Source organism: Anomaloglossus baeobatrachus, chromosome 3 (genome assembly GCF_048569485.1).
Source record: "Anomaloglossus baeobatrachus isolate aAnoBae1 chromosome 3, aAnoBae1.hap1, whole genome shotgun sequence".
Classification (NCBI taxonomy): Eukaryota; Metazoa; Chordata; class Amphibia; order Anura; family Aromobatidae; genus Anomaloglossus; species Anomaloglossus baeobatrachus.
In genome coordinates, this window is record NC_134355.1 from 58,029,152 (window position 1) to 58,049,428 (window position 20,277).

At 41.9% G+C, this 20,277-nt stretch overlaps 1 protein-coding gene across 1 annotated transcript in view; it reads right to left on the reverse strand.

Annotated features, from left to right (window-relative positions):
• Window positions 1–14,067, reverse strand: part of EPAS1 (endothelial PAS domain protein 1) — a 163,028-nt gene extending 148,961 nt beyond the window's left edge. The window contains exon 1 of the mRNA XM_075339194.1: window positions 13,566–14,067. Coding sequence (XP_075195309.1) covers window positions 13,566–13,591 — 26 coding nt within the window. The 5' untranslated portion in view covers window positions 13,592–14,067. The remainder of the gene's footprint in view (window positions 1–13,565) is intronic.
• Window positions 14,068–20,277: the final 6,210 nt, after the last annotated feature.

Here is a 20,277-nt window from a genome sequence, read left to right on the forward strand (position 1 = left end):
ACCTTATTTACAGATTTTTTTTAGAAAATGACACCTGATGTCACCCAAGTGTCCGGTCTCTATTCACAGAAAACACTCACATATCATTATACCTGTGATTAAAGGATCAGCAAAACGAAAACAAAATGTTTTCATGAGGGTTTACTTAGCAACCCTAATCTATTATTTCATACCACATAGAAATACTGACTATTCCAGAAAAATAACAGGTTTTACATCATGTTGTTATCAATTTATATAAGACTAATGAAAGAGAATATCAAGAAAATTATATAAGAGATGAATAATATAGACAAGAATAGTATAATAAGGCGGGCTTTACACGTTGCGACATTGCTAGCAATTGCTAGCGATGTCCAGCGCGATAGTACCCGCCCCCGTCGCACATGCGATATGTGGTGATTGCTGCCGTAGTGAACATTATCGCACATGCCTGGTTGGCGACGTCGCTGTGACCGCCGAACAATCCTTCCCTCAAGGGGGAGGTGCGTTCGGCGTCACAGCGACGTCACCGTGACGTCACTAATCGGCCAGCCAATAGAAGTGGAGGGGCGGAGATGAGCAGGACGTAACATCCCACCCACCTTCTTCCTTCCGCATTGCCGATGGACGCAGGTAAGGAGATGTTTGTCGCTCCTGCGGGTTTACACACAGCGATGTGTGGTGCTGCAGGAACGACAAATAACATCGTACCTGCGGTCAAACCGACCTTATTGAAATGAACGACGTTACACAGATCAGCGATATTGTACGCTTCTGTGCTTGTTCATCGTCGCACCTAGGATTTACACATTGCGATGTTGCTACCGGTGCCGGATGTGCGTCACTAACGACATGACACCGACGATCTATCGGTAGCGATGTCGCAACGTATAAAGCCCGCCTAATAATATAAATATGGTTAGCGCTGAATCTACAGCGCTGGGGTCTGGGGTTCAAATCCCACCAAGAACGACATCTGCAAGGAGAGTGTATGTTCTTGTGAGAGAACAGAATCCATTTTGTTCTTAAAGTGCCCATCTTTCCTTATAACTAATGATATCATACAATCAGCTAGCACTGATGAGCGGGAAGTTTGACATTTCTGTTAACACCCCTACTGCTCTTATTGGTGCATAGTTCAAAGGGGACTTTTCCTTTGTGACCCTATATAAACTGGTCACATATACTAATGAAGGAGAAGTTTTTGAGTACACCATACTAAGCGTGTGTGCTGTACTGATTTCCCGAGTGCTTGTAAAATAAATCTTTTTAATTTAGAATTCAAGAGGCATGGGAATGTATATCGCTCACATTCTCCCTATGTTTGCCTGGATTTCCTTTGGGTTCTTCTATTTCTTCCAGGCTCCAAAGACATGGATTTTAGAATATGAGACAGTGCTATAAATGTATGTAAAGCGCTGTGGAATATGATTGTGCTATATAAGGGAGTAAAGTAAATAAAATAAATGTGAATAAAAGTAATACAAAATGACAAAAATAGAAATGATGATATGGTCAGATTGACAGACAGATAGATGGTTAGATCTATAGGTAATAGATGGATAGACCGTTTTCCCGAAAATAAGCCTTACCACGAAAATAAGCCCTAGCAGCAACACAATAATGAAGTGTCCATGGAGCTAAAAAAGTTAAAGCATACAGCAGGACTCTTCATTATAGAAAGCAAACACCTCCAAAAGAAAGAAGACAGATGCCACCATCATACTCACCAGACCACAATGTAGTGGAACATGAGGACCTGCAGTGGAACGCACACACACACATATTGTGTGATACTCTACTGCTCCAGTGTCCTGGGACGCTGTGGCATGCAAGACCTGCAGTGGAATGCTTTGAAGACCTGCAGTGGAACGCATTGAGGACCTATGATGGAACGCACACAAACATGTCTGGTGATTCCATACTGCTCCAGTGACCTGGAACGCTGTGGCACGTGAGAACCTGCAATGGAAAGAATCAAGGACCTGCAGTGAAATGCATTGAGGACCTGTACTGGAGCGCATTGAGGACCTGTGGTGGAACGCATCAAGGACCTGTGGTGGAATGCATCAATGCGTGCCACTGCAGGTCCTCGATGCGCTCCACCACATGTCCTCACGTTCACAGCATCCAAGGTACCCCTGTTTGCCAAAAGCAGTGTGGTATCACCGGATGTGTGTGTATCTGTGTGCGTGTGTATGTGTGTGTGTATATGTCAGTCGTCAGAAAGCAGGGGAGGGCCATGGTGGAGAAGACAAGAACCTGTAGGGAATGCGCGTTGAGGACCTGGGAGCAACACTGATGTCTGGGGTCTGGTATGTATGATTCCCGGCGGAAGGAAGGACTCTGCTTTTTTGGGGGGTAAAGTCCTACCCCGAAAATAACCCCTAGCACATTTTTTCAGGGCAAACACAGTAGATAATAGAGACAGATAACAAAGAGGTAAGATAGATAGATAGATAGATAGATAGATAGACAGACAGACAGACAGACAGATAGATAGATAGACAGACAGACAGACAGACAGACAGATAGATAGATAGATAGATAGATAGAGGGATAGATAGATATATATATAGATAATAGATAGATATATATAGATAGATAGATAGATAGATAGATAGATAGATAGATAGATAGAGGGATAGATAGATATATATAGATAGATAATAGATAGAGGGATAGATAGATGATAGATAGATAATAGATAGATATATATAGATAGATAATAGATAGATATATATATAGATAGATAGATAGATAGATATATATATAGATAGATAGATAGATAGATAGATGGATGGATAGATAGATAGATAAATATAGATATTAGATAAATATAATATATGATAGAGTAATTTTATATGATATTATCCCTTTTTACAAACTTTCTTCACCCTTCACATATAGGTCATAATGTAATGAGTCATAAGAAACATGCAATAAAGAAGAATGTACACTATAAAACCATAATCTTAGGGTTTTATATGCGTAGGAAGCCGCCGTCGTCTATATACCATCAGCAGCCGCCAGAGTTTCTAATATAAGATTTTTCCAGGAACATTTCCTCTTTTCTAAACACCAATTTTTAAAAACAAGCATCAACTTCAGAAATGTCCGCTATGGCTGCCCCCGTGATGTGTTCTGTAAGTCAGGGCGCTGTCTGTCTGGGTGACCACTCTGAATACAGGCAGTCACCAACGTTGGAACTGTTTCACAGGAGACTGCTCCTCCATACTGCACAGACTTGTTTGCTGGGGTGTGATTTGGAGGCTGATAACATTAGAGGAGCCATCCAATAAGTGATCTATATTGCAGAGATGGGACCCAAAGTAATGATCTAGATGAGCCTCCAATTATAGTGCAGGGGTTTCCCACCTTGGGTCATGAAGAGTAATGGCAGCGTTGGAAAACATCTTACATAACAATATGTGACTGTGATATTTTCCACTCCTCTAAAGTAAAGGATAGATCCGCACTCCCACTAATTACAGGTATCTTGTGCCATGTGCTTATAGAAACACAAAGCATGATGGATGTGGCCGGGCCGTCCGCAGAGAGTGACAACATGATGGCCACCGTGCCCGGCCACCACCCAAAAATAAAAACACAATACAAATAGTAGTTATCTAAGTGTTGTAATCACATGCAGAGGTGGGGCCAGGATATCCAATGTAATAAGTGGAGCATTCAGACTGGCGGGAAACAAGCCTATTTTCACCAAAACACGCAGGGTTATATAATTCTGCAGATAAAACACGCAGAGCCCGTGCCACTGCCTCGGCTATAAAGCCAATTTACTATTTTGGGGCCTTAATTTACTCTCCAATCTGTTGCACAACAGAAGCTTCCATAATATTGAGAAGTGTAGTTTTGCAGCTGTGGGAGTGCAACGAAATCGAGCGGATAGGATGTGGTCTCTCTTATTTTACTGAGCTAATATAGCAGGACATATGCCATATTATAGAAGGTCCATGTGTCGTCATATAACATCTAACAGATACAATGTAGCATGCTGCTCTATGGAGAGATATAGTGCCTTGCTAAAATATTCACCCCCTTGACATTTTTGTATTTTGCTACTTCACAGCCTGGAATTTCACTATTTTTTTGAGGGTTTCATCAGCTGTGAAGCAAACAACCAGTAGGACAAAATAACTGGAAACTTCCGTGTGCATAACTATTCACCCCCCAAAAGTCTGTACTCTGTAGAGCCTCCCTTGAATGCAATTACAGCTGCAAGTCACTTTGGATAAGTCTTTATGAGCTTTGCACATCTTCTGACTAAGTTTTTTGACCATTCCTCAAGGCAAAACTGCTCCAGGTCCTTCAGGTTAGATGGTTTCCTCTGGTGAGCATCAATCTTCAAGTCTGATTACAGATTGTCAATTGGATTAAGGTCTGGACTGTGACTAGGCCTCTCCAATACATATACACATTTCCCCCTTAAACCACTCGAGTGTTGCTTTAGCAGTAGCTTTGTGTCTTTGTCCTGTTGGAAGGTGAAGAATATCCTTGTATATACATCCATCTTCCCCTTGACTAGGACCAATTTCCCTTTCCCTACTGCTGAAAACCATCCCCACACCACCATGTTTCACTGTGGGTATGGTGTTCTTGGGGTGCTCAGTTGTGTTGGTTTGGCACCAGACATAGCGTTTACCTTTGTGGCCACAAAGTTCAATTTTGGTCTAATCTGACCACAGCACCTTCTTCCATAGATTTTTTGAGTCCCCCACATGTATTTTGGCAAAATCAAAATGTGCTTTCCAATTTGTGTAAGTAAAGGCTTTTTTACTGGCCAATCTTCCATAAAGGCCAGCTCTATGGAGTGTATGGCTTATTGTGGTTGTATGGACAGATCCTCCAGTCTCTGTTTGGGAACTCTGCAGCTCCTTCAGTGGCACGTTTGATTTCTGTGTTGCCTCTCTGATTAATGCCCTCCTTGCCACGGCTAGGAGGTTTGGTGAGCATCCCTCTCTTGGCAGGTTTGTTGTTTTACCCTGTTCTTTCCATTTGATGATAATGGATTTGATGGTGCTTCTGAGATCATCAGAGCTTGGGATATATTTTTTAGAACCCAACCCTGACTTGTACTTCTCAAGAACTTTGTCTCTGACTTGTCTGGAGACCTCCTTGGCCTTCATGGTGTAGTTTGATTAGTGGAGCCTCTTGCTTGTGTGTATATACTGAGAGACCATGTGAGTAGTGATAAGCGAGAACTACCATGTTCATGTGCTCAGAACTCGAAACAAGGAGGTCAGACGCTTTAACGGGTGTGACTCGAGTAATGAGTATAATGGAAGTCAATGGGAAACTTGAGAATTTTTCTGGAAAATCTTCATTGACTTCTATTACATTCGATACTCAAGTCATGCCCGTTCGAGCCTCTGACCTCTTCGTTTCGAGTACTGAGCATGGTAGTGCTAGCTTATGACTACATATGACTCTTAGGGGCACTTTGCACACCACGACATCGCAGGTGCAATGTCGGTGGGGTCAAATCGAAAGTGACGCACATCCGGCGTCGCTGTCGATATCGTAGTGTGCAAATCCTTTCACATACGATTAACGAGCGCAAAAGCGTCGTTATCGTATGATCGGTGTAGGGTCCGACATTTCCATAATTTAGCAGCAGCGACGCTTCAATGTTGTTCCTCGTTCCTGCGGCAGCACACATCGCTGTGTATGAAGCCGCAGGAGCGAGGAACATCTCCCACCTGCGTCCCGGCTGCAATGCGGAAGGAAGGAGGTGGGCGGGATGTTTACGTCCCGTTCATCTCCGCCCCTCCGCTCCTATTGGCCGCCTGCCGTGTGACGTCGCTGTGACGCCGCACGACCCGCCCCCTTGGGAAGGAGAAGGTTCGCCGGCCAGAGCAAAGTCTCAGGGTAGGTAAGTGCGTGTGAAGCTTCCGTAGCGATAATGTTCGCTACGGCAGCTATCACAAGATATCGCTGCTGCGACGGGGGCGGGGACTATCGAGCTCGACATCGCAAACATCGGCTTGTGATGTCGTACTGTGCAAAGTACCCCTTAGATTGCACACAGGTGGCTTTCCTTTCACTAAGCATGGGAGTTATGAAGGTAATTGCTTGCACCAGAAATGATTTAGCATAAGGAGTGAATACATATGCACATGGCAATTTTTGTTTATTTTATCCCATAAATGTAATTTTTGGCTATATATTTCTCACTACACGTCACTGACTTAGTCTATTTATTACTGATGTATCACACACAAATCGGATTAGAAAAATATTTAAACACAGGTTGTAATGTAAAATAATAGGTAAAAAGCCAAGGGGGTGAATACTTTCGCAAGATACTGTAGATAGATAGATCAAAAATGGAGATAGATATAAAAAATGAATGACAAATTCAGTTTGCTTCATCTAATTACTACTAATGATTTCTATTAACATTGCTTTGTAATTAGATTTCCTATTTGCAGCGCTCGGTCCATATTGTTTATGTTACTAGAGGCTCCAGTCTTCATAACTTCTATTGGGATCTCGTTCAGCTGGATCCGTCCCATATCTGCAGGCCAAGAATTTATAAGGACGGGAATTAATCACACAAGTCATAAGACAGAGGTGATCTTATCTGGAGTAATGCTACAGGGAGGCAATATCTCCTACTATAACAGTCAATAGCAGTCAGTAGTTATACCGTTATATGGTTATAACCTGCAAAAAAACACCAAAAACTGCATCTCCTAATAAAACATAGCAAGTGTGAACAGGAGCCAGCGGCTATAACTACACAAAACACAGACAAAAGAATACAGCAGCACTCTGCAAGCGCCAGGACATATGCAAACATAGAATATATGACATTTAAACTGCATTAATGCTATGGTATATAGAATTACTTCAGCTGAAATTTCATATGTTTGTATGTTTGCATATGTATTGGCGGTTACAGAGTGCTGCTGTATTCTTTTGTTTGTGTTTCGTTATAATACGTAGTATACTGTAGTTATATGGCTATAATAATACATTGTATGGCATAATTATACTGCTATAATACATAATATAGTGTAGTTATATCATGATAGTACATAGTATAGTGCAGTTATATGGCTATGAAACATTGCATGGGGTAATTATACTGCTATAATACACAGTGTGGCAGAGTTATACAGTTATAGTACATGGAACAGTGTAGTTATACCACTAGAGTAAATAATATACCATTATAATGCATAGTATTATGTAGTTAAGTATATAGTAAGGTGTAGTTACATTGTTAAATTGTACCGTATAGTGTATTTATACCATTTTAATGCGTAGTATTGCGGTGGTATACCATTTTAGTGCATAATATTGTGTATTTATACCATTTTAGTGTGTAGTGTGGTGTAGTTATACCATATTAGTGCATAGTATAGAGTTGATATACCATTTTAGTGTGTAGTGTTGCGTAGTTTAACCATTTTAGTGCGTAGTATTGCGTTGTTATACCATTTTAGTGCGTAGTATTGCGTTGTTATACCATTTTAGTGCGTAGTGTTACGTAGTTATACCACTTTAGTGAGTAGTATTGTATAGCTTTACCATTTTATTGCATAGTATTGAGTTGTTATACCATTTTAGTGCGTAGTGTTACGTACTTATACCATTTTAGTGCGTAGTGTTACGTACTTATACCATTTTAGTGCGTAGTGTTGCATAGTTACACTATTTTAGTGCGTAGTGTTATGTAGTTATACCATTTTAGTGCGTAGTATTGCGTTGTTATACCATTTTAGTGTGAGGTATTGCGTTGTTATACCATTTTAGTATGTAGTATTCCGTAGTTATAGCATTTTAGAATGTAGTATTCCGTAGTTATACCATTTTAGCATGCAGTATTGCGGTGGTATACCATTTTAGTGCACAGCATGGTGTAGTTATTCCTCATATTATAATGAAATAGTCCCATCAGCCGCTATTCTACCTATATCATGCAAAGCCATGCAAAACAATAAATCAATGACTACCAGGTGATTTGATATATAAATCTCTGAAGTGAGGGAACAATAGATGCTACAAATAAGCAAAGATGAATCTGATTTATTGGCCTTGATGTGTGGCCCTTAAAGCTCTTTACGAGGTCAATAATTGCAAGCATTGGTTAGGAACTGAATATAATGGCATAAAATACTACCAACATGTAAAAATCACTCCCTATAAAAATTATCAATAATTATAGGTTCTTGAGTTTTGTGTCAGGTTATTACTCCTTGTGTCAGGATACTTTTACTGTTACTTTTAGGTCAGTTTCACACATCTTATAGTCACGGTTCGAGAACAAAATATGATGTCTGGCCCGACCCTGGGGCTCCTCAGCCTCATATTTGCCATTGAGGCTCATGGTTGGCCCAGACATCATAAACTTTACTTGAACAATTAATATTGGACGTGGGCATCTGGCCCTAGCCCAAAAGAAAGGAAAGTAGCTGCAAAGGGCAGTTTCCACTCTAAAAGACTCGGTGATCATAGCAAATAGGTGTGTCACAGGTGACAGACAGTCATGTGGTTTCTGGCCATTGAAGGTCACAGTATTTGGCTGTGCAGTATGCTCCCTGACTTTCTATTGTTCCTGCTGTCAGTATTCATTGTAATAGGTAGCTTTCCTGCTGGATTCATCTCCCCTTTTGGATTCAGCAGGAGCTCACCTTCCACCCAGCTGCTGATCATCAGCATTCTCTTGGTGTTTAAATACTCCATTTTTTCCTTGGACTGGAGCTGGTGATATTATTCCGTTCATCCTAGCTTTGGTTGCAAGCAGGTGGCTTGTACTCCTCTATGATGTCGTTGCTGAAAACTTTGCTGAACTTCTACCTGAGTCATCTGTGCATAAGTAGTTCCTACATTTTACCCCTGTGTGTCCTCTTTGTGTTTTCTATAGTGTTTAGTGGGCTTGACAAAGAGCTCACCCCATCCGTTTCTTATTTGTGACCCAGCACTAGGGATATCTAGGGTCAGATATCCGGCTCGGTGCATAGATGCGAAACCTATCTAGGGTGGTGAGGGACCACAGGGACCAGTAGTAGATTTGGTCAGGGGGTCACCATCTTCCTCTTACCTAGACACAGGGTATTCCTTTCCTTCCACTATTCGCTTGGTATTTCCCTGTACCTAGCGTGACACTTGGAGTCATTACGGTGTGATACTACATTCCTCCAGCAGTGGTCACTGCAGAGGAAAAGTGCAGCTAAATCTGAAGCAATCTGATGATCCCCTGGAAGTAGAAATAAGTGGAGGACGCAGACTGACCGGTTAAAACAAAGTGGATCATGCACTAGAATAGGTGCCATGCAATTCTACACTTCTCCTGCAGCGGCCTACAGAAAATTAAAGATGCCATGACAAAAGGTTTTGAGAAAGGATTGTCTGGAGGACTCAAGACGACCGCATATCAAGTATCTGAACTATTCATTTGGATGAGTGCCATGTAATTCCACATATTTCCAGTAGTGGCCGCTGCAGGAAAAAAGTGCAGCTTCTTCCAGCTGATCAGGGGGAATCTGGTGATCACTGGAGATGGATTGTCTAGATAAGATAACCCCCTTTAAGCAATGACTCCACTGAAGATCGCAACTAATAAATGCTAATGTTTGGTTGTTATAGATAACAACATATAAGTTATACTGTATAAACAGTACAACTAAATCCTCCAACCTCCCCCATCAGATCAGGGCACGGAGAACATCCATTCTGTGCTAATGCAAATGACATGAAAGCCACTTTAGCTGTGAGAGCTGCACTTTTACTTGGCTTGGCAGGTCTGAATAGAAGGAAATAAGCTATTGGACTGCTCAGCCAAGCCTTCCTGCAGAAGACTTCAGTCTCTGTGAAAGAAACTGCCCCAAAGGAAAGACTCCCAAAAGTCAGCTTCCTTTATTATGACTACAGGGGTGCGGGGTTCGCCCTGTATTTTTTCTGTTATTGTTTGATTTTTAGAAAACTTTTCCAAAAAGACTAACATTCAGCTACAGTGACAGTACCGCTCTGTAGATGCTGAAGAGTTTAGACATCTGAGAATGCATTGTTTTCGGTAAAAAGGCCTATGTCAAAGCAGAAAACACCTTGATCATCTCTGCTATAGTTCTGTTTAACAATGCAAAATCTTATAGATTACAGTGACATATTTAGAAAATCATGTGGCTACTTGAAGACCTTTTTTTTGCACAGAGGCCAGTCCAGAATTCTAAAATAACATGAGATCTAGATAAATCTATTGAAATTTTTTTGTGCCATTGCCTAAACCTTTGAAGGTTGTTTTCTGTCTTAGAAAACATTTTGGAATTTTACCGATGTAGCAGAGCTGAACTGGTCCTTTCATTTAACATCTAGGAAAAGTGTCAACAATACGTAGATGACGTCTCTTTTTTTTTTTTTTTTTTACAGTTTTACATGTCATTGTAGTAATTGCATTATAGTATCGATCAACACAGCCCGAAAAGACAAACTCATCTCTGCTGAATGTGTAAGTTAAAATAATGTAGTCACTTTATTTGCAGTCCTATGTAAATCCATAGATACCTTAATGACAAACTCATATAGGGGTAACTGTTATCTCTATATCAGGTGGGAGACAAGAACTATTCAATGTCTCTCTACCTGCATAGACTATAATGAGAGTAAGTGGTATTTTTTCCTCTTGACTCATCTCACCCTCATTGTCGAAAAGTCTCCCACATTTTAGTAAGTTGCCCTCATACACACACCATTTACATCTTTTGTCAGCCCAATCAAGAAGGAACTTGTCCGTACAGATGATTATCATCTCTGACAGAAATAAATGAGCGGCCAAAGCAATAAACCAGCACCTTATGAGCGCCCTGCTGATAACAGAGAGCAGACGCTCGCCATTCATGTATCATTTCTATTACAAATAGCAAGTTTTCTCTCCAGTTTCTTATCTCCATCGCCCAAGCAACTCTCCCAGCACTATAGTAGGAGCTGAACATATAGAGCAAAGCTGAATTTGGTGGCAATGGTACTGCAGTTACTGATGTCAATATCTTTAACTACCTTATATACTTAGTTCTGTGTCTGTGTATATACGGTATATATATATATATATATATATATATATATATATATATATATAAATATATTTGCTAATTAGCAGATAAAGTATTATTACACCCTACACAATGTAACACAACGCAGCTCCAGATAATGTTACGCTTCTGTCCCTCCTGTGACATCAGTAACACAATTTAAGAGACAAAAAAAATAAACAAATTCATAAAAATTAAAAATTTTTTCGCACAAAAGACACAAATGTTTAACTTTGCAAAACAAACCAGCAGCGAAATATCAGCTTAAACGGCGAACGAGGCAGGTGGAGAGGCTGTGCGTAACACTAGTATAACGTAACACTTCCAGAATACTGCTGTAATGCTATATAATGACTATATTGCCAATGGTATGTCTACAGCCCATTGTATTTCAGCACTTATACATTATATTTTTATACAGTGAATTAAATATTATGCATAGGGAAGTACCAATAATGCACAGTAAATTCTATGATGCATGCATTATAACCATAGTGCAATATATATATATATATATATATATATATATATATATATGTTATATACAGTGCTTTACATACATAAAAGCGCGTTACCTATCTTATCTTCAGTACCTTTTATATAGTACATTATGCATAAATGTATCCATAATGCAATAAATACAGCACATTGCCTACAGCTCTCGCTATATATACATAGATATACAATGCACTATCCATACTGCATTATACATAACACATTAGCTGTTATATACAGCACACTATATACTATATAGTGCACCAGCCATAGTTTATTATGTACAGGACATTAATTGTCATCTACTACTGTGCTTTATATAGGCGATCCTATGTTATACTTATATATACAGTGCATTAGCTATAGTGCAGTATAGCACATTAGCTGTTAAAGTACTTTATTATAAAAAAAAATATATAGTGTTATACATAAATATACAGTGCATTAGCCATAATTCATTGTACATAGCCACATTAGATGTTATCTGCAGTACTTTATATAGGGTGCATTATACAAAGCACACAATCTACTGTACAATATACATAGCATATAGATATAATTCACTATATTTAATCTGTTATACCTATATAGTGCAGTATATAAAGTACATTATGTAGAATACTACACAGATGATAATGGATCCCAAATGTGTTACACTATTTAAAGCACAGTATCAGTATTATTTACAAACACAATATAGTGTATTTATAGAGCATTATATATCAATAGTATGTTATATTTAGAACAATATGCATGATGAATTATAAAGAATTATATATAATATACTTTATGCACTAGCCTGGCTAGTGACATATATATATATACTGCTGAAAAAAATAAAGGGAACACCAAAATACAAAATCCTTCTTTAAGTGTTCCCTTTATTTTTTTTGAGCAGTATATATATAAATAAATATATACATACACACACACTCGTTGCTGATGCACCATATATTTCTATAATATTTTTATACACTTTACTGGTCCTGATGCATAAAGTACACTATATATGAATATATATACATATACTGTATAAATATATATATATATATATATATATATCTATATCCTCTGTAACGTGTATATACACACATACACACACACATATATATATATATATATGTGTGTGTGTGTATATACACATTACTGATGCACTGTATATATATATATAGTGCATCAGCAACGTGTACATACACATACTTTTTTTTAAATATATATATATATCTGTGTGGGTGTGTGTATATACACGTTACTGATCCACTACACACACATATATATATACAGATATCAACGAGCCTAATGCAAAAAGTATACAAATATATACCGTACATATATATACTGTATGTATATATATATATATATATATATATATATATATACACACATATATATATATATATATCTACACACACACACACACACGTTATTGTGCCTAATGCTATATATACAGTACATATATATATATACATATATATACACATTCATATAATACATCATCCACAAAGTTTCCATACTTCTGCCGTTTCATCTACAAATGTAGAAGAGCTGAGTTTGCAATTTGCAACACATTGTGAATCAGACATTTTTGCATAGGACTGCAGGCGACCTACAACACTATCTTACTTCAGCTAATGTACTCAAACATGACAAACCCAGCTCTGCTACATTAGTTATCGTTTTACGTCACCTATACATGACCTGTGTGTACAATAATAACTATAGACAGGCATAATCCACTGCAACCAGATTAACATGGAGATATATACTTTTTCTCAGCATTGCACCATATATATCAGATAACACTGGAGAGATATTTGGCTCTGATCAGAATAATTTTCACATGAAATCTGTATTTTTCTATGAACCCACATGGGAAATTCCAGAAAGTGGATAAACAAGGATGACTGGTATATACAATAGTGTCACAATGCTATCATGCCACATATGTGAGACTGGCCCTGTGCCCACTATTCCTGGCCAAGGCTGTAAAATGCAGATACAATGTATAAGTCACACACTGTGCTGGGCTCTTACCTCTTCTTCTCCTTCTCTGCAGTCATGGCTTGTCAGCTGTTCAGGTAGTCACAATGTTAGATAGTTCCTGACAGTTCTTTTTAGGAGGGTGCAGGGGCAATGAAAGCACCTGCGATCTGCACAGAGGGGTTGGTGGGGGGTGTCCAGGCAAAGGAAGGGGTTAACACAATGCGATAATAACTTACAAAAAAATGTCAATAATAAAAGTAACAAACAAAAAAGTAACAAACTAAACAAAAAACCTCAAAACAGAGCAAAGTATGTGAGGTGTCACCCAGTGCTGGGGCTGGCTATACAGTCTCAGGTCACTGCTGAGGATTGTATAGCCGCCCAGGGGGGCAGGGGGCTCTCAGGGGGGAGCAGGGAGAGACCAAGGCTCGGAGGATCCTGGAGGACACGGCAGCAGGCTGGGAGCTGGGCTTGGAGCTCCCCCTGGTCTTCGGGTGGGTGGAGGATCTCTGGGTCTGGAGAGCTTGCCCTGTTCTAGGAGAAGAAGCAACTTCACATGTGAATGCCCGCCCTGCTGCAGCCACCACCCACGTCCCTCCTCCCCCGGCAGCCCGGCTTGTTGTCAGGGTCAAGCAAGTTGACAGCGGACGCGAGAGAAGCCTGGATCTACCTTCCTCATCTATTCCTGGACGCGGGGCTTAGCGGGGCAGGGAGGACAGTGCACACACAGCGCCATGTGGTGCCATACTAACCCCTACACAGCCAGGGCAAGGAATGCTAAATAATCACCTGTACAAAGGAAAGGCAGGTACTCCCCTCACTGTATTCTAATGTATATCACAGCCATTGTGTAACCGAAACTGCAGAGCACCTGTCCTTTATCTATTATCCCTCCATCTGCACAGATAGCCATCCTCTATCTAAAGTAAAAACAAAAGACATAATCAGCATAGTACCCAACAAAAAAAGACAGCAGCGCTCCATGAGGGGGAGTGGAGGCTCCTTTTTATATACGCTACAGTTCAAAAGTTTGGGGTCCTCCAGACAATTTTGTCTTTTCCATGAAAAATCATACTTTTACTTATCAAATCAGTTGCATAATGAATAGAAAATATAGTCCAGACATTGACGAGGTTAGAAATAATGATTTTTACTTGAAATAATAATTTTCTCCTTCACACTTTGCTTGCGTCACAGAATGCTCCTTTGCAGCAATTCCAGCTTTGTAGACCTTTGGCATTCTAGCTGTTAATTTGCGGAGGTAATCTGGAGATATTCCCCCCCATGCTTCCCCCCTCCCACAAGTTGGATTCGCTTGATGGGCACTTTTTGCATACCATATTGTCAAGCTGCTCCCACAACAGCTCTATAGGGTTGAGATCTGGTGACTGGGCTGCCACTCCATTACAGATAGAATACCAGCTGCCTGCTTCTTCCCTAAATAGTTCATGCATATTTTGAAGGTGTGCTTTGAGTCATTGTCCTGTTGTAGGATGAAATTGGCTCCAATCAAGCGCTGTGCACAGGGTATGGCATGGCATTGCAAAATGGAGTGATAGCCTTCCTTATTCAAAATCCCTTTTACCTTGTACAAATCTCCCACTTTACCAGCACCAGAGCAACCCCAGACCATTACATTACCTCCACCATGCTTGACAGATTGCGTCAGGCACTCTTCTAGGATATTTTCAGTTGTTCTGCATCTCACACATGTTCTTCTGTGTGATCCAAACACCTGAAACTTTGATTCATCTGTCCATAACACTTTTTTCCAATCTTCCTGTGTCCAATGTCTGTGTTCTTTTGTCCATATTAATCTTTTCCTTTTATTTGCCAGTCTCAGATATAGCTTTTTCTTTGCCACTCTGCCGTGAAGGCCAGCATCCCGGAGTCGCCTCTTCACTGTAGACGTTAACACTGACATTTTGCGGGTAATATTTAATGAAGCTGCCAGTTGAGGACCTGTGAGGCGTCGATTTCTCAAACTAGAGACTCTAATGTACTTATCTTGTTGGTCAGTTATGCAGCGGGGCCCCACACTTCTCTTTCTACTCTGGTTAGAGCCTGTTTGTGCTCTCTTCTGAGGGGAGAAGTACACACCATTGTAGGAAATCTTCAGTTTCTTGGCAATTTCACGCATGTGTCACGCACCCGGGGCGGCTGCACCACCCGTCGCTCACCGCTCCGATTCCCATGTGCTCTGCTCACAGCCGCAGTGCCTGCTCTCCCACAGCGGCGCCACCTGTGCCTCCTGCCCACCGGTCCCAGCGTTGCGCCATGCTCACCGCTTGGTATCTTGCGCACCTGCATTCTGCCTCCTCTACTGTGTCTCCAGCTCTGGTGTCCGGGTTTTTGGGTTCGTGCATGCGCACTGGGGCGTGGGCGCACGCTCTCATCTTTTCTTTGGGTGGTGCTTGTTCAACGTGTCCCTGTAGCCTTGTCTGTATGCTAGATGTTCAGGTCCCTCCGTGCCTCTATTAACTCTGTCTCTGCCAGCAGATCCTGAGTGCCTGTCTGAGTACGTCAGTCCTTCCGTCTCCTCTGGTCACCTCCTGTAACAGCCAGCTGCGGACTCCTCCTGATACCATCAGTCTGCACCTGTGTTCAGTCCTGGTCTTCGTCCTGATCCCGCCAGCCTGCATCTCTCTCGGGCTTGTTACGGCTTCTACCGTGGACCCGAATAGGACGCTACCCAGTGTAGCTCGCTAATCCTGTCTGCCGTGCATTTAGGCCCTCTGAGGTTGCGCCTGACAGTCCCTGTATATTAGTTAGCTCGCGGTTGTCTCCTCGGGGGAGTCCGGTGCACGGTCCTGTGGGTCCTCTCCTGAATTGTTGTTACAGTATGGAATATCCTTCATTTATAAGAACAAGAATAGACTGTCAAGTTTCCCAAGAATGTTCTCTTTTTCTGGCCATTTTGAGAGTTTAATGGAAGCAACAAATGTAATGCTCCAAATTCTCAACTAGCTCAAAGGAAGGTTAGTTTTATAGCTTTTCTAATCAGCAAAACTGTTTTCAGCTGTGCTAACATACTTGTACAAGGGTTTTCAAGGGATTTCTAAACATCCATTAGCCTTCTAACACAGTTAGCAAACAATGTACCATTAGAACACTGGAGTGGTGGTTATTGGATATGAACCTCTATATACCTGTGTAGATATTGCACTAAAAACCAGACGTTTGCAGCTAGAATAGTCATTTACCACATTAACAATGTATAGAGGGGATTTCTGTTTAATTTAATGTTTGCTTCATTGAAGAAAATATGCTTTTCTTTCAAAAATAAGGAAATATATAAGTGACCCTAAACTTTTGAACTGTACTGTATATAATGTTTAAAATGATTTTTGTTTCTAGGTACTAAATCTTCATTCAGACATCCATAATCATATATGTGTGTTTCATGGATAGGAACCTATCGGGCTGTCCACGTGTCAGTGTTTCTCTTTTGCAACCAACAAAAAAAAAATTGCAATTATTGTTTAGCATACAGTATCAGAAAATCACTAATGAAAAGTTACTGGTCAAAACTAATACAAAATAGAAAGATCACTGACGTCTCAATGAAGCCAAACCAGGGGCAAATGTATCATTGGTGCAACCCAAGAGGTCAGGGGGTCACATCCAACCCCAAAGCAGTGGGAATTATGATCAGATATCTATCTATCTATCTATCTATCTATCTATCTATCTATCTATCTATCTATCTATCTATCTATCTATCCCTCTATCTATCCCTCTATCTATCTATCTATCTACCTATCTATCTATCTATGCCTCTATCTATCTATCTATCTATCTATCTATCTATCTATCTATCTATCTATCTATCTATCTATCCCTCTATCTATCTATCTATCCCTCTATCTATCTATCTATCTATCTATCTATCTATCTATCTATCTATCTATCCCTCTATCTATCTATCCCTCTATCTATCTATCTATCTATCTATCTATCTATCTATCTATCTATCTATCTATCTATCCCTCTATCTATCTATCTATCTATCCCTCTATCTATCTATCTATCTATCTACCTATCTATCTATTTATCTATGCATCTATCTATCTATCTATCCCTCTATCTATCTATCTATCTATCTATCTATCTATCCCTCTATCTATCTATCTATCTATCTATCTATCTATCTATCCCTCTATCTATCTATCTATCTATCTATCTATCTATCTATCTATCTATCTATCTATCTATCTATCTATCTATCTATCTATCTATCTATCCCTCTATCTATCTATCTATCTATCTATCTATCTACTTAAATAGGTAGCCCTCCAGACAGTTCAGATGCAAGAAAATGGTGTTTTATAAACCAATGTGTCTTTGTCAAGCCAACAAGTTACAGTTATTCAGCCAAAATGTTACCACCAATCACATGGTGAATAAACGTCAGGGTTTTTTTTTGTATTTTGAAAAGCACTTACGGTATATTTTTTGGCTGATATAAGTAGGTGGATGGATTGATGGATGCCTTGCACGCCATGCCCAAACCTTATGCGGGTGTCACATGCGCCGATATATCGTGCGATCGCATGTGCGATTGTACCTGCCCCCGTCGTTTGTGCGTCATGGGCAAATCGTTGCCTGTGTCGCACAAAGTCGTTTAACCCCTGTCACACGTACTTACGTGCTGAGCGACGTCGCTGTGGGTGGCGAACATTCACTTCCTGAAGGGGGAGGGACGTTCGGCGTCAATGCGACGTCACACTGCGGCCGGCCAATAGAAGCGGAGTGGCGGAAATGAGCGGGATGTAAACATCCCGCCCACATCCTTCCTTCTGCATAGCCGGCGGGAACCGAGGGACACAGGTAAGCTGTGTTCATCGTTCCCGGGGTGTCACGATGTGTGCTACCCCAGGAACGATGAACAACCGGTGCAAAGTGTAAGGGGTGGGCAGACCCCTTACAATGAAGTACAGTTATCCTGGAATTTTGATGATATTTAATAAAAATGTTTTAATGTTTTATGCACTGTTTTAGGGGTTCCCCTAGTGGCCGGGTGGGACGGCTGTCTCCACAGAAACAGGGCAGAGGAAAGGAGGAGCCGGCAGCAGAAAGGGGAGGGAGGAGAGTTGTTTAGGAAAAAAACGAGAACTAGCAGGCAGTTGAGTCCGGGACGGGAGAGAAGAAGAAGAAGGGACAGAGTGTGGGAGCTGGGTAAATAGGAAAACCGGAGAGAAGAGGGGAAGGCGGAATCTCAAGTGCGAAGCAGTACTGGTGTGGGTCCGGTCTGTGGGTAGCCGTAGTGGGAGCCAGGTGAAGCAGATTAGCCGGGCACATCCCCACTGGAGAAGACGTCTAGGGCAGGTTTTCCCCCCCAGGCAAAGGAAGTGTGAAGTCAACTGCTGTGTTTGTGGCCTTTGAGATGGAAAAGCGTTTAATAAAAATGCCTGCTGATTCAAATGATCTACGTTTACAGAGTCTCTGTGTGACTGATGACGGCGCCTGCAACACCACACTCTGCCCCACCAAGTCATCTCCTGTCCCCAAAGTGACGGCGGCACCAGGGGTAAGCCTAGCAGAAAGGGCCACGACTACAATCCCCGAGGCACCCCTGGCACCCCGTTACATGTGGCGTAGTCGGCAGGATCCGGATTGTATGCAAGGGGTCCCGCAAGAAGATGGAGACCAAGTGGTGCCTAGGGCACAGGATCCGGATTATTGGAAAAGGGTCCCGATCCCATGATGGGAAGAAGAAGTAGTGCCTAAGGCGTTGGACCGGGCACAAGATGGCGGCAAGATGGCCGCCGTCTTTATGGACACAGTGGGCGCGCGAAGAATTGGCGCCAAAAGAAGAGCCTGGGGCTGGCCGGTGAAGAAAAAGAAGTGCGGAGTGCGCCGCTCAAAGAGGGGAGGTGCTGGGCCCAGGATGCCGAGAAAAACATGTGAAGTGGGCGGTGTTCCAGAAAAAAAGAAGAACCGCCGCGGAGGGGTCGATCTGATGTGGGAGACTGGGGGTGGAGTATACCCAAGAGCGGGAAAAATAGGCCCGCCTCCACTTCCTCCAGCATCTCCACTGACCCTGACGCCATTACCAGAGACGCTGACTACAAGCAAGATGGAGACCGCAGGAAAGCAGCAAGATGTGGTGGCCGCGCTAGCAGCAACTAACCTGGGCAGAGGACGCCCTAAGCAGACTGCGGCTGCAGCTGCGGAAGGACTTCCTCTCAACCTACCGGCTGTACCCGGAGGACCGGAGCGGCCCACGAAAGTCACCTGGGTTACGACCTGGGACGCCGCGACCGGAGAGACCACGACCGAGGTCCGAGCGACTTACACCGCACAGCTGCCGTCGGGAAACAGGCTTCTGGGAACCCCATACCCGTGCCCGGAGATACCCCCGCCAGTCGCGGTGGGATCTTAAACCCACGTAACCGTCCCGGCCCCGGAAGAACCACACGCCCGGGAGCTAGAAAAGGACAACTGGGGTTTCTTCTGGGATCCAGTGCAGCCGTCGTCCCAGACTCAGCGGAAGTCCCCATCACCAGAACCCGACCCGGTACAGGAGAGACTACTGGCCGAGACCGTAGCCCGTGAAATGATGGCCGGTCCCCGGAGTGAGGAATTTGAACGCCAGTGTACCATCGGGACTGTGGTGAAGTTTAACCAGAAAGAAGGCTATGGTTTCATCGAGGATGAAGAGACCGGCGATCACTACTTTTACAACCGGGTGAACCTTAACACCGAGGGCCTACCACAGCGCCTCCACACTTTATACCCGGGAGAGAAGGTGCGGTTCATG